The sequence below is a fragment of the Pteropus medius genome, unplaced genomic scaffold (assembly GCF_902729225.1).
Source record: "Pteropus medius unplaced genomic scaffold, Ma_sr-lr_union100, whole genome shotgun sequence".
NCBI lineage: Eukaryota > Metazoa > Chordata > Mammalia > Chiroptera > Pteropodidae > Pteropus > Pteropus medius.
Window position 1 is genome coordinate 436,029 of NW_024349125.1, and position 13,603 is coordinate 449,631.

The 13,603-nt window shown below is 39.9% G+C and overlaps 1 protein-coding gene and 1 pseudogene across 1 annotated transcript in view; one reads left to right on the top strand and one right to left on the bottom strand.

The window, feature by feature from the left end:
- Window positions 1–792: 792 nt before the first annotated feature.
- On the bottom strand, window positions 793–908 carry LOC120616925 (uncharacterized; annotated as a pseudogene).
- Window positions 909–8,055: 7,147 nt separating this feature from the next.
- HSD17B3 (hydroxysteroid 17-beta dehydrogenase 3) overlaps window positions 8,056–13,603 on the top strand; it is a 38,120-nt gene continuing 32,572 nt past the window's right edge. Inside the window, exons 1-2 of the mRNA XM_039880452.1 lie at window positions 8,056–8,780; window positions 9,981–10,027. Coding sequence (XP_039736386.1) covers window positions 8,627–8,780; window positions 9,981–10,027 — 201 coding nt within the window. The 5' untranslated portion in view covers window positions 8,056–8,626. The remainder of the gene's footprint in view (window positions 8,781–9,980; window positions 10,028–13,603) is intronic.

Consider the following 13,603-nt stretch of genomic DNA (forward strand, 5'->3'; position numbering starts at 1 on the left):
AGGACTCTACACACTGTTATCCAGAGAGGTCTTATCAGATCTGCAATCCAGTCACTGCACTAAGAAGAACTGGCTCTGGCTGCAAATCTCGTGTGAGACAGCATGGGGGCTGGAGCACCTCATTTTTGTCAGCCCAGCCTACCCACACTGCTTTCCCACAGTGGCTCCTCTGTAACTAGTGGGGCTTTTGCAACAGGCCCTAAGCTAAAATGCAATCGAGCAGAATGGCTCCACCCTCCCCCAACCCTGCATGCACACACCAAATGGACTCTATTTATGGCCCAGCAAGGATGAGAACAAGTTTTTGCCAAAAGAAAGGTAATCAAAACATAAAACATGCTTCTTCCCCTGGTCTACATGTTCCTGCCTTGACCTATACCACTTACATAACAGTGATATTATTTGTAGAACAGCACAGAGTTTCAGGAAAGGCCAGAAATTCAGCCTGGAATTTATTTCCCCAGAGTTTCCATCTCAGAATGTGTTAGATTGACATTAGGTCATCCTCTAACCTCAAGAAAATTTCTGTGTAATGAAATACACTGTAAAACACCACACAATCCCCTGCAGCACCTCATACCCATAGTAGACCTAATCACCCAGGGGCTAATCAGCTCCTGTAATGGGCTGTTCCTGACAATATGGAAACCTATTTCCAAATGGGTAAGGATGGCGGCTTGCCCAGGACTGAAGTGCTATCAACAAGATAGTTGTTCCCCATTTCCCAGTTGTTCCAAACCCAAATACCTTTTATTATTATTATTATATTATTATTATTATTATTATTATTAATGCCTACAGCACCTGATCTTCCTAGGTGGTCTCCCATCCAAGTACTAACCAGACCCAACCCTGCTTAGCTTCCGAGATCAGACATCGGCCTTGTTCAGGGCGGCATGGCTGTAGACCATGGACTGTGGCTCCACTAAGGTGCGAACCCAGGACCTTCTGTACGTAAAGCAGACATGCTAACCGCTACACTATGGAACAAAGTCCCCCAAATATCTTTTTGTCACGACTTCCACCAGACTCAGGTTGGTTCTCAGTCGAAGACCTCTCTGTACTCTTTCTCAGTATCCCTGCAGAACCCCAAAACCAATATCTATTTGCCTTTACGGTCATATGCTGCATAACAATGTTTCAGTCATTGCTCAACCAGATATATGATGGTGGTCCCATAAGATTATAATGACACCACAGCTGTCGTACATCTTAGTGCAAAGCATTACTCATTTGTGGTGATGCTGCCATAAGCAAACCAACTGTGCACACACAGTCATGTACAGTACATAATTCTTGATAAGAATTGACAATGTTATGTCTTTACTATACTTTTTATCATTATTTTAGAGTGTACTCTTCTTATTAAAAAAATTTGCTATAAAACAGTTATATTATGCTGGCTGTAGCCTCACACATCTCTTGGTTGCATCGTTTTCTCGTGCTTGATTTGATCTCGTGTTGTTTTGTATGGTAACATGCTGTACAGGCTTGTAGCTTGGGAGTAACGGGTTGTACTATGCAGTCTAGGTGGGTAGGAAGCTAGACCTCTAGGTTCGTGTACGTACACATGATGATGTTTGTACAATGAGGAAACTGCCTAATGATGAACTTCTCAGAGCGTATCCCTGTTAAGTAGCACATGACTGTACTTGGAACAATCAACAATATACTGGGACAGTCATGCCTCAGAGTTCACTGAAATCCCTTTTTATTTCCCTTAAGTACCCCACTAAGATTTAAGCCCCCTCCTATTCCCTGGGAAATGAATCCTTTTACAATAAATCGACAAGCTCTTGCTGTGCTCAGTTACCAAAGAGGCATCCATTAATGATTCAATTGATTTGCTGCAACAGTTTACTGAAAGGGACACAGTCTCTAAAGAGAAATTACAATTATCTCTAGACACTGCTCATTACCTGGGTCATAATCTAAGTATCGAAGGTAAGTATTCAGCTATCTCCAAAAAGAATTAAGCTAATTTAAGAATTCCCTAGACCCACAACTAAGTAACAGCTTCATGGATTTTTAGGCCTAGCTGGTTATTACAGATTATGGGTTCCTAATTTTTCTCTATTGATTTTGTTATCGCGACAGAAAAAGGGGTCTGTCTGCCTATGCGTGTCTAAGCCAAAGAAGAGATACGTGCAGGTTTTGCAGCAAAGAAAGTAAGGTTTATTAGAGAGTTGCAAGTCCCAGAGACAGAGGCAAGCTATTGCTCAAACGCCTGGCTTCCCGGGTGTTTTGGGAGTACAGATTACATAGGGAAAAATCAGTCATCACGGAAACCAAGGGAGTTGGGGTGGTGGGTGCTACTGATTGGAGGATTGGAGGTGGCTGAGGTAATTGATCGTTGTGTCAGTTCTGATCAGCCATAATGCTATCCTGTCTGGTCCCGTGGCTGGTGGGGTTGTTGTTCTGCTTTGATGGGCCTGGAGCTGAAACACATCTAAAGCCAAGATGTTACCCTTAGCCTATTGTCCAACCTCAACCTCGTGATTATAGGCCTGAGGTTCGGTTCATCTTATGTCCTAAGGCTTAATGATTAAAGGAGCAGGATTACAGAGCATAAGGATGGGGGGTGGGGGAAGAAGCAAGTGAGTCGCAGTGTCATTATTTGGGCAAAACCCAGCTTGAATCAGAAAAAAATACTGTATTAAAGAAATGAAGTTTCTTTATGAACTCTATGAACTCACTAAAATTTTAGTCCCTGTACCCCTTCCTTATGAAGATAAACATGAGCGGGACTTTAGAAGACCAAAACAAGTGCTGTAAGAACTGCCTGCCCTAGGGTTACTTAACTATTCAAAACCTTTCACCTTATTTGTACATGAAAGAGATAAACGAACCCTGTAATGCTCACACTAGAACACGCAATAAACAAGGCCGTTGCCTATTAGAGCACACAACTAGAGTCAGTTGCTGGTGCCTGTCCCAGCTGCTTTAAGGTAAAGTAATGGCAGCAAAGTTAGTGGAAGCCTCTGTGGACTTAACCCTAGGAAATGATGTGTACTTATGAACTCCGCATGCTGTCTAAAGTCTTCTTAACTCTGAATCGACTCAGCATTTCTCTGCAAGCAGACTAACCTATGACATCCTTCTACTTTCATCATCTCATCTTCATCTTACATGTTGCAATGTTCTTAATCCTGCTACGTTACTACCCCTGCCTGTTTTGTGACACTGTGTCCTGATTTACAAGACACTGCTTTAACTAATCCTGATCTAATTTTGTTTGTTGATGGTTCGTTCATACTGTAAAAATGAAAAAGAGAATTTTCAAGCCGGTTAACTGTTACTACCCTTTATGAACTACTCGGAAGGGTAAACCTCCCATAAGCTAAATCAGACTGACAATCAGAGCTGCATGCCCTTCCCAGAGCATGCCAGTTATCAAAAGGACAAATTGTTAATCTTTATACTGATAACTGGTGTGCCTTTGAGGCGATTCATGATTTTGGGATGTTATGGAAACAAAAGAGCTTTTTATGTCTACAAGGACCCCAATCAAAAATGGTCAACAAGTAATCACAACCATCTTACTCCTATTTTCTTACCTTCTGAAATTGTTGTCATCAAAACTGAGGCTCACACTAAAAGGACGGGACTGTCAGGGAAATATCCTAGCTGACTTTCATGCAAAGGCAGCAGCGACAGAATCTGCTAAGTTCGTGACACATGTAGGCAAAGTCTATTCTGCTTCCGCAAAAACATGACCCTGTGTTGCCAGACTTTGGCCATACTGATGTCCTTGTAGATGGCAACAGTCTGCTCCTGAATCAGAGAAGTCAGATGAGCAAATAGTAATTGTAAATTAAATGAATAGTCAGGACTATGGGAAATCCAATATGGCTGGTTGGTTCTTTCAGGCTCCCTGGCAAAGCCCATCTTTTGATTTTTGCATTCCTTCACCCACCATGGTGGAATTTAGATGACTCGAATTATAAATAAACATTGGTAGGGAGATTTCTATAAAACCGCAAGCGCAGTTAACCACAAAGTTCTGACCTGCCAGGTCCGCAATCCTGGAAAAACTATTTTTGTTTCCAGAGATCTCAAACCTCCTCTCTCTGGATCCTTTGAACACCTGCAGCTGGACTTCATTCAACTGCTATTTAGTATGGGTTATCAGTATGTCCTTGTTATTTTATGTATGTTTTCTGGATGGGTTGAAGCCTTCCCTTTCTGCAAGACTGATGCACTTGGAGTGGCAAAGAAACTTTTGGAAAATGTGCCTCCCACTTGGGGCATACTTTCCACAGTCTCCAGAGATCAAGGCACCCACTTCACTGGTCAAATCATACAAGCTTTAATGAAAACCTTACAAACTTCTTGGAATAACCCCTGCCCCTATCGCTCTCAATCATCAGGCCAGGTTAGGAGAACTTAATGGGATTCTCAAACTTAAAATCTCTAAGCTTGCTGAAACTACTGGGCTCCCTTGGCCTCGGGTGTTGCCTCTGGTCTTGCTGCCTGTTTGCAGTAACCCCTTGGGGAAATTTGAGCTCCCTTCACATGAGATAGTAGACCAATGTATATAAGTATACAATTTTCTGTGGATCCCTTGCTTTCTCATACTGGTACAATCAGCTACTGTAAGTCTTTAATGTGTTATACTAAAGCTGATCATCAGCAGGTTAAAGAAGTTTTCCTGGATCTTAATTCAAAGGATCTATTCGGTCACAATCTGGAACCTGGTGACTGAGTATGTTGGAAATGTCATCAGAGGAAGACAGCCCTCGAACTCCATTGGAGTGGACCTCACTAAGAGCTCCTGATGGACACCGCTGCAAAACTACAAGGCATTGAGCCTTTGGTGCACATCTTACAGCTGAAGAAGGCTCCACCTGACATCTGGTCCTGTCCAAATGCTGGAGAACTTCGAATCAAACTGATGAGAAAGGGAGGTAGCTGACATCCACTCAAGATGCTGGATCAAGACTTCGTACTTTAACTAAACATGAAAACTATTTTTTTCTTTCTTTCCTTTACTTTGACATTGGCCTGGAAAGATAATGTGCTTAGTTATATTTTCCGGGCCATCGTTAAAGGTGGTAGCCTTTTGGTCTGCTGGATTTGGCATCAGAGATTCTGATCTATCCATAATACTGGAGACTCCCCTGGTACTCTCTGTGACCAATTTCTCTTCTATCCCAATGTCACCACAAACTATAATTGGCCGCTCCCTGCCCTTGGAAGTGCCTTACCTAGTTCAGCCTTTATGGTCAAAACACCCAGTGCTATGTTTTTACTATTCTCTGATTATAACTGTACTTGCTCAATTAGACACAAATACCTACGCAAGTCTTAGTACATTTGCACCCCCCATTCTCATGATTATCTAAATTACAAAAAGATCTCACCGGCAGTACCAATCTTTGTAAGGTATTTAGAACAACTCTTTATTTCAGGGTAGGTTTACTTCCTGGATGTGCTGAAAACCTAAATGACCCCTGGCTTGAGTGGGCAAATGCAACACTTTCTGCTAACGAATCCATTAACAGTACCATAAAGGATCTGACTAGACATTTTTTCCAAAGAAGACATACGGATGGTCAACAAGCACATGAAAAGATGTTCAGCATCACTAATTATCAGGGAAATGCAAATCAAAGTCAAAGGAGAAATCACCTCACACTGATTAGAGTGGAAATTATCAAAAAGATGAGAAATTACAGGTGTTGAAGAGAGTGTGGTTGGTTGGAAAATAGTACAGACGTTCCTCGAATAATTAAGACTAGGACTACCATATGATTCAGTTATTCCACTTCTGAATATTTATCCAAAGAATATGAAAACACTAAATTTAAAAAGCTATATGTACCCTTATGTTAATTGATGAATTTCAAAGGTATTATGTAAAATAAGTCAGATGGAGAAAGACAAGTACTGTATGATTTAATTCACATGTGGAATATGAAACAAAAAAACAAATGAATGAAAAAAACAAAACAAATTCATAGATGCAGAGAACAGATTGGTGGTTACCAGAGGGGAAAGGGTAGGGAAGAAAAGCAAAATGGATTGAAGGAGTCAATTGCATGGTGACAAACGGAAACTAGACCTTTGGTGGTGAGTATGCTGTAGAGTATACAGATGTTGAGTTATAATGTTGCACATCTGAGACTTATGTAATGTTATAAACCAATGTTACCTCAGTTAAAAAAAAAGAATTCTTGCCATTTTAGGGGGGTGGCTAAGGAAAGTGGTGTGTACAAAGTAAGAATGGACATTAAATGACAGTAAATTTCATTATTAACTGTCCTTACAGTTACCCATATAATGTGTAAATGAGTTCATTAAATCAGTCTCTCTACTTTTATATGTTTTTGATATTTTTTTAATATAAATATATATTTTTAAATTTTATTTTATTAGTTTCTAGTATACAGTACATTGGTTAGACATTTATATAGTTTATAAAGTGATCCCCTTAATTGCTCATTTTCTCTGGCTCTCCACCCAGCCAATACATTAATGCTAACTGCATTCCCTATGCCGTGCTCCCCATCCCTGTGACCATCTATCAACTACTAATTTGTACTTCTTTAACCCTTCACCCCATCTTCCCAGCCTCCCAACTTCCCTCCTCTCTGTCCGTCACCAGATTATCCTCTATATTTGTGAGTCTGTTTTTGATTAGTTTGTTCTTTTTGTTCTTTAGATTCCACATATAAGTGAAATCATATGGTATTTATCTTTCTCTGTCTGACTTGTTTCATTCAGTGTAATAACCTCTAGGTCCATCCATGCCATTGCAAATGATAGAATTTCATTTTTTTTTTAATGGCTGGGTAATATTCCATTTTATATATGAACCATAGCTTCTTTATCTATTTGTCTGTTGATGGGCATTTAGGTTGCTTCCATATCTTGGCTATTGTAAATTGTGCTGCTATGAATATTGGGGTGCATAGATCTTTACGAATTATTGTTTTGGTTTTCTTTGGGTAAATACCAGCAGTGCAATTGCTGGGTCAAAAGGTATATCCATTTTTAATTTTTTGAGAAATCTCCAGACTGTTTTCTATAGTGGCTGTACCAATATAAATTTTTATAAGTGCAAAAATTTTTGAAGACACGATAAAAATTTATTGAAAGACATTAAGAAGAACTTGTACGTATGTGGCAGATCACAAATATAATAATCCAAAAGAGTGTTTTTCAGCATAATTTAAAACTGGAAACAAATCCAACAGGAGTCAGACTGGCATGGGATGCGAGAGAAAGAGAGAAACCAAGGATATTTTCAAAGTTTTTAGCCCGAACAACTGGAAGATAAGAGTTGCCATTTCCTGAGATAGGGAAGTCTTCAAGAGGAACAGGTTTTGAAAAACTGGAGATAATACCAGAAACAAGTTTTAGACATATTAAGCTTGAGATGCCTATTAGGCATTCAAGTGTAGGGGTCAAGCAGGCAGTTGGATATGCAAGTCTGGATGACCAGCCTGAGTTACTATTGAAGTTGTACGTTTGGGAGTCCTCAGCATACAGAGTCCTTAAAGTCAGGAGACTCGGTAATGTCTCTAAACAAGTGAGCATGAATAGAAAAGAGAAGATGGCCAAGGACTGAACACTGGGACACTCTTCTTGGATGACTGCCATAGTCTCACTCCTCCCTGCTTCAGCTGTCAAGCCCACTCTCTGTCCCCACCCACAAAAGATCATCTTTCAGCATCCAAAGTGACCTTCTAAAAGCGTAATTCAGATTATGTGACTTCATTGTCTAAGCATCTTCGGTGGCTTCGGTAGCTCATAGGCTAAATCCCAACTTCTCACCAACAGGATTTGGCTGCTCCCCACACAACCATCACACTTTATTCTTCCTTCCTTTGTTTTCTACAGACTGGTCTCTCTACTTTGTTATGCTGTTTATTCTTCAAGCACATGGACCTTTTTCATTTCAGGGCATCTGCACTAGCTGTTTCCCTAGCATGGAGGGAGACCTGATCTTTGAAAGCTGGCTCTTATTTTCACTTAAATTTTAGCTCAAAGTGCCATGTATTCACAGAAGTTCTTCCTGAACACTCTTTCTAAAGTGTTTTCTCACTCACTAGTCATTCTAATAGGACACCCAGTAGTACTTTTTCATGGCATCGATACCTACCATTAGCTTTTTGTACATCATCTGTTTCCCCTACTGGAATCTCAGCTCCGCCACGTCAGTGGCCCAGTCTTATTTACCACTGTATATTCCCAATGCCTTGAACAGCAGTGCTACCTAGTAGGCAGTCAATAAATATTTGCTGAATAAATGACTTATAGGATTTTGCATCCTTTTTAGAATCCTTTTTAGCTTCCAAATAAGGGAGAGAACCTTGGGCTGCCATTTTAATTTTGTCCAGGCTTTATCTTTTTTCATGTCTGCCTTTTACTCCTTCACCAGCTCTCCCACGGTCACAAAAGCCCAACAGTGCTATAAAGAGTTTGGAAAGAATACTTTATTTCAAAGTCTGTGAATCAGAGGATTGTGTAAAGAAGTTACTCTAATCTAAAGGCCTCCACACCAGTGGAAAGCACCCGGTGACTCCAGAAGGTGACTGACAGATCTGCAGAGCGGCCGAGCTCTAGGAGACCCATAGAGTCCCTGAGCCAGAAGGGAAACAGCATTCGCTGTGGTGCCATCATGAGAGAGGTTCTGGAACAACTCTTCATTTTTGTAGGGCTGCTAGTGTGCCTGGTCTACCTGGTAAAGTGTGTGAACTTCTCCAAATATATTTTCCTGCACTTCTGGAATATTTCGCCAAGGTCTTTCTTGAAGTCAATGGGACACTGGGCAGGTAAAGAAAGAGTTCCATCTTTTGATTTTTGTCATTTCTGCTTATTATTGCTTATGTCTCAAAAGATACATTGCATCTTTTCCCTTTGAGAGCAAACATGTAATTCCTTTGGGTGATTTTAATTTGGGGCGTCTGGAAAAGATGAGTGAAATTAGAATTGTCTGAAAAACAAGACACGGGGCCCGAGATTAACTAGGGAGGAATGTGACCAGACTCTCACCTACATGCCTATCTGCTCATCTTCACTAGCTGGGCTTTCTTCCTTTTCGAGTTTCTGACGATGCATATAATAAATGTTTCAGAAACATCCACTTCTCTAGATTTTCAAAAACCCAAAGCACTATTGTTTTGTTAAAGGGTGTTTCGAAATTCTGAAATTCAAATAATTTTAATTCACTTTATTTAAAAAAAAATTTTGCCAAGCCCTTTTGAGAAGTGAGGGTATTAAAAAATCAAGGCAACAAAATCTTTGTGGAGACATCTTTTAAAGACAGTTAGATGGAGTCTGGGTCCAGTTGTTTCCCAAGTAGGTTAACTGTTGCCTCAATGGGATTTATCTCCTAGAAGTGCCATGTGGAATTTCAGCCCCATGACTGGATTTAAGGTAAAGGACATGAGGCTGTGGTTTCAGCATCTCCTTGAATGAAGTGCCGAGGTTACATTTCCAAGCTGGGCACCAAGAAATCCAATAACTTAAAAAAATAAATTGTTAATTTCCCTATCTTCCGTGGTCTTCAATTACTGCTGTCCTGTGCAGGTGGGAATGGGAAGAGGGGAGAACTCGACTTTTAGTAGGAAACTTGAACTGTCCTTACAGTGACAGTTGGGTGTACGGGTAGAGAGATAATAGGGTACACTGCTCACCCTTGGTGAACTAAGGTTTAGAAATGTCCAAAACCTTATGCGGTCTGAATGAAATATTTCCTGGCTGAGATTCTTTGCTTCATTTTGGAGTCTTCCACGGCCTCACCAACTTCTCAAAAAGAAAAGAAAGAAAAGGAAAGCTTCATTTTGAACGTTTAGTGAGGGAAGTCCAGGGCTGGAAACTTCACAGTTGAGCCGGGTGAGGCTAGGGAGTAGAAAGGCTCTGCTTTGGAATATTAAGTATCCTAGAGAGTAGCCTGCAAGAAAACGTAGCCAGTGAAAAAGAGGACTTTAAAGATTAAGTCTATCCTTTAAAATTTTTTTCTGCTTTTCCAGTGATCACTGGAGCAGGAGATGGGATCGGGAAAGCTTATGCATTCGAGGTAAGTTGTGTTCTTGGAGACTTTCTCCTTCCCTTGTATTGAACGTATCATAGTCACGTGACACCCATCCTAAGCATAGTTTTCTGATTACATATACTTAAACACAACTTAAAAAATTATAAGCTACTTTTATTTATCTTTTATGTTATAGCCAGGGCATATATTGATTTTTAAAAAATTATTTCTGAATGCAGGACGTATTATCTATGGCTTTAATTTTAAAAAGATTAATGGGCACTACAAAATACTATATAGAGACAGGATTTAATAGGGCTGAGAGTCACTGAAATATGATCAGTGTCTTTTAGTATTTCTTTCCAGGCTTCTCGCTTCTTGCAGATAGATAGATAGTGAATAGATAGGTAGTTATACTTTTAAAAAATACATTTACAGCATATGTAGTTTATATGCTGTTATTATATTATTACAAATTTTGCATTTTCGCTAATGAAGTATTGTTTCTTAGAATTCTTACATAGTTTATTTCTTCCCAGTATCTATTACACTGACCTCCAGAACGGTGTAAAATACAAAAGAAGAAATAGAAAGAATCCTGGAAATTATGAGGATGGCTGTTAAAAAATCAATAGCATCTTAAAAATATAATTAAATACACTTTAATTACAAAACTACATACAACAACAGTGCAGAACTCATGTGCTTTTTGGTTTTTTTTTTTGTCCCCAAAGGCCTGTATTATGATAGATGCAAGATCATCTTGTATGAAATGGATAGTGCAAAGTGTATGGGAGGCACTTGACAGAAACTTTTGGGTCTTCAACAAACCTAAACCGTGTCAGTTAACGAAGCTCCTAGTGCTGGTCTTTTGGGTCTGCCCCCATCCTCCATCCTCTGATAATAACTTCTTTGGTACCGACATTCTGCTTCCATTGTTTTTTGCTCTTACGCTAATTCCTGTATAACAACTTTCTGATGATCAGTGGTGCCCAACACTTAGTAGATGAGTGGTCATATTTGAGTATTGAGGTTGGGGAGACCAGTCAGCAACCACTTTCCAGAGCCTTGTGTCTCTTATACCCAAAAATCAGAAGGAAAGCTTTTCTAGCTATTTGCATTAAAATGATATCACCTTTTATATAACTATTTTCTACTTGAGTCTGAATTTCTAGAAATGGCCTAATCCCTCAGAATCCAAAAAATCCATGGCCTTACCTCTCAGTTCTCTGGATTGCCAAGAAATTCAGGTTCTTTTTTTATTATTTTCCAGATTCTTTTCTCAAATTCATGCTGACCTGACATACCTGTGGTCTATTTGATATCTGAAAATGCAGACATTTTTCTTTCTACTTAGAGGAGACCCAAGTGGAAGCTCTTTTTAGCCATTGGTTTCTTTACTGTTTTCAAAAGCAATAGCCTGGGGGGTCAGGAGCTGTGGGTTCTAGTCCTTACTCTGACTCTAACTGTCTGGAGATTTTGGACAAGTTACACATCCTTTCTTGGTTTCCAGTCTTTACCAGCGCAAAAGATACCTTCCAAGAGCCTTGAAGTTCTAAATTCTGTTTCTATTCTAGATTAATTCTTGCTTTGCTCTTCTCCTTGTCGAATCTTTTTCTTCATTTCCTTTTGTTCTTTTCTAAGGCTGTGTTAGACAACTTTCTGGAACCCCTAGGTCTCCTTCTTGCAGCCTTTTCTTTTTTCCAGAGAGCCCGTTTTTGTCTCCTTGGTAACTGCTGCTCCAAAGAAAGCAGTGCAGAGTCTGGGATGCTGTAGATAGATGGTAATGGTTAGGAGCCTGCAGTTGGGAATCGATTAGACACCTTTGTGTTCAAACTGTGCCGCTGATGCTCACTGAAGAATTTCCACATCAGTTACCTGGAGGTGATGACAATCCCACCTGGGCTTTTGTAAAGGTTAAATGGAATGAGGTAGGCAAAATGCTTTGCACAGAGTAAGCTCTCCAGAGTTAGCTACTATTATCGTCGAATGGGTAAACTGTATTTCCTTTCCCATATATTGCTTTTTTTTTTGAAGAAGGAGAATATATTGTACTCACCCATACTTTCATTCTTTCCATTGTCTTTCCTTCAAAAGATTCTTTTTTGTTGTTGTTGTTATTTCCTTTCTGTTTAGAGGACTTTAGCTATTCTTCTAGGGTAAGTCTGCTGGTGACAAATTCTCTTTGTTTTCCTTCATCAGAGAATATTTCAACTTCCCTTTCAATTCCGAAGGGTAATTTTGCTGGATATGGGATTTATGGTTGACAGTCCTTTTCTTTCAGCACTTGAAAAACATTGTGCCACTTCCTTCTGGCCTTCACAGTTTCTGATAACTCTGACGTCATTTGAATTGTTTTTCCCCTTTAAGTAAGGTGTTGTTTCTCTCTCACTGCTTTCAAGGTTTTTTCTCTGTCTTTAGCTTCCAGAAGTTTAGTTATGACGTTTTTTTGTGTGGATTTCATGGGATATCTTGTTCGAGTTTCACTCAGCCTTTTGAATTTGTAAGTTTATGTCTTTTCACAGATTTGGAAATGAATCCTTCACTATTGCTTTGAATATATCTTCCACCCAGCCCTCTTCTTGCCTTTTGGAACTCTAATGACACAGACGTTAAATTTTCGTTATAGTTCAATGAGTCTCTGAAATGCTGTTCATTTTTTTCAGTGTATTTTTACTCCATTGTTTAAAGTGGGTAATTTCTATTGTTTTTAAGTTCACTGATTCTTTCCCTGGTCCCCTCCATTTGCCATTGAGCCCATCTATTGAGTTTTTAATTTTGGTAATTGTTTATTTTCAGTTCTAAAATTTCCATTTCATTCTTCTTTATATCCTTTTTTTTTTTTTTTTTACTGAAACTTTCTGTTGTTCATTTGTTTTAATTGTGTTTGTCATTGCTCTTTAAAGCATTTTTATGATGGCTGCTCTAAAGTTCTAGTCAGATAACTCTAACATTTGTGTCTTCTCAATGTTGATGTTTGTTGTTTTTCTTTTATTCAAATTGAGATCTTCCTGGTTCTTGGTGTGATGAGTGATTTTTGATTGAATCTTGGACTTTTTGGTTTTATTTTATGGATCTCGTTTAAATCTCCTGTTTTAGGTCTGTACCAACATTGCTTCAGTGTGGGGGTGTGGAGGGGGGCATGTTTTTGTTTCTAGCAGGTGAGGCAGAAGCTCAGGTTTTCCACTTGGCCTCCATTGAAGGATCCTGCCCCCTTGTTACTGCTGGGTGGAGGTGAGAGTGCTGGCTCTCCACTATATCACTCTGAATGGGAGGGGCAAGAATGCCTCCTTACCGCTCCCCACAAAGTCTCTAACAGTACTTGGGGAAGGTGGCCTCACTGCCACTGGGGTGATAGCAAAAGTCCTGACCCTCCACTATGCCTTCTTTGTTATCATACCATGAGACAGGAGAGGGGAGGGAGATTACGAGTGCCTTGGCACTGCCAGGTGGAAGTAAAAGTTGAGGTCTCTGCCCCCTACTCGGTCTTCTCTGATCCCAGCCTGGTAGGGGGTTGGCAGCAGCCTCACCAGGAAGAAATTCTCAGCTCCTCACTCAGCCTTTTTGGGTATGGGAGCATAAAATTTTTTCTTTCCTTCCTTCCTTCCTTCCTTCCTTCCT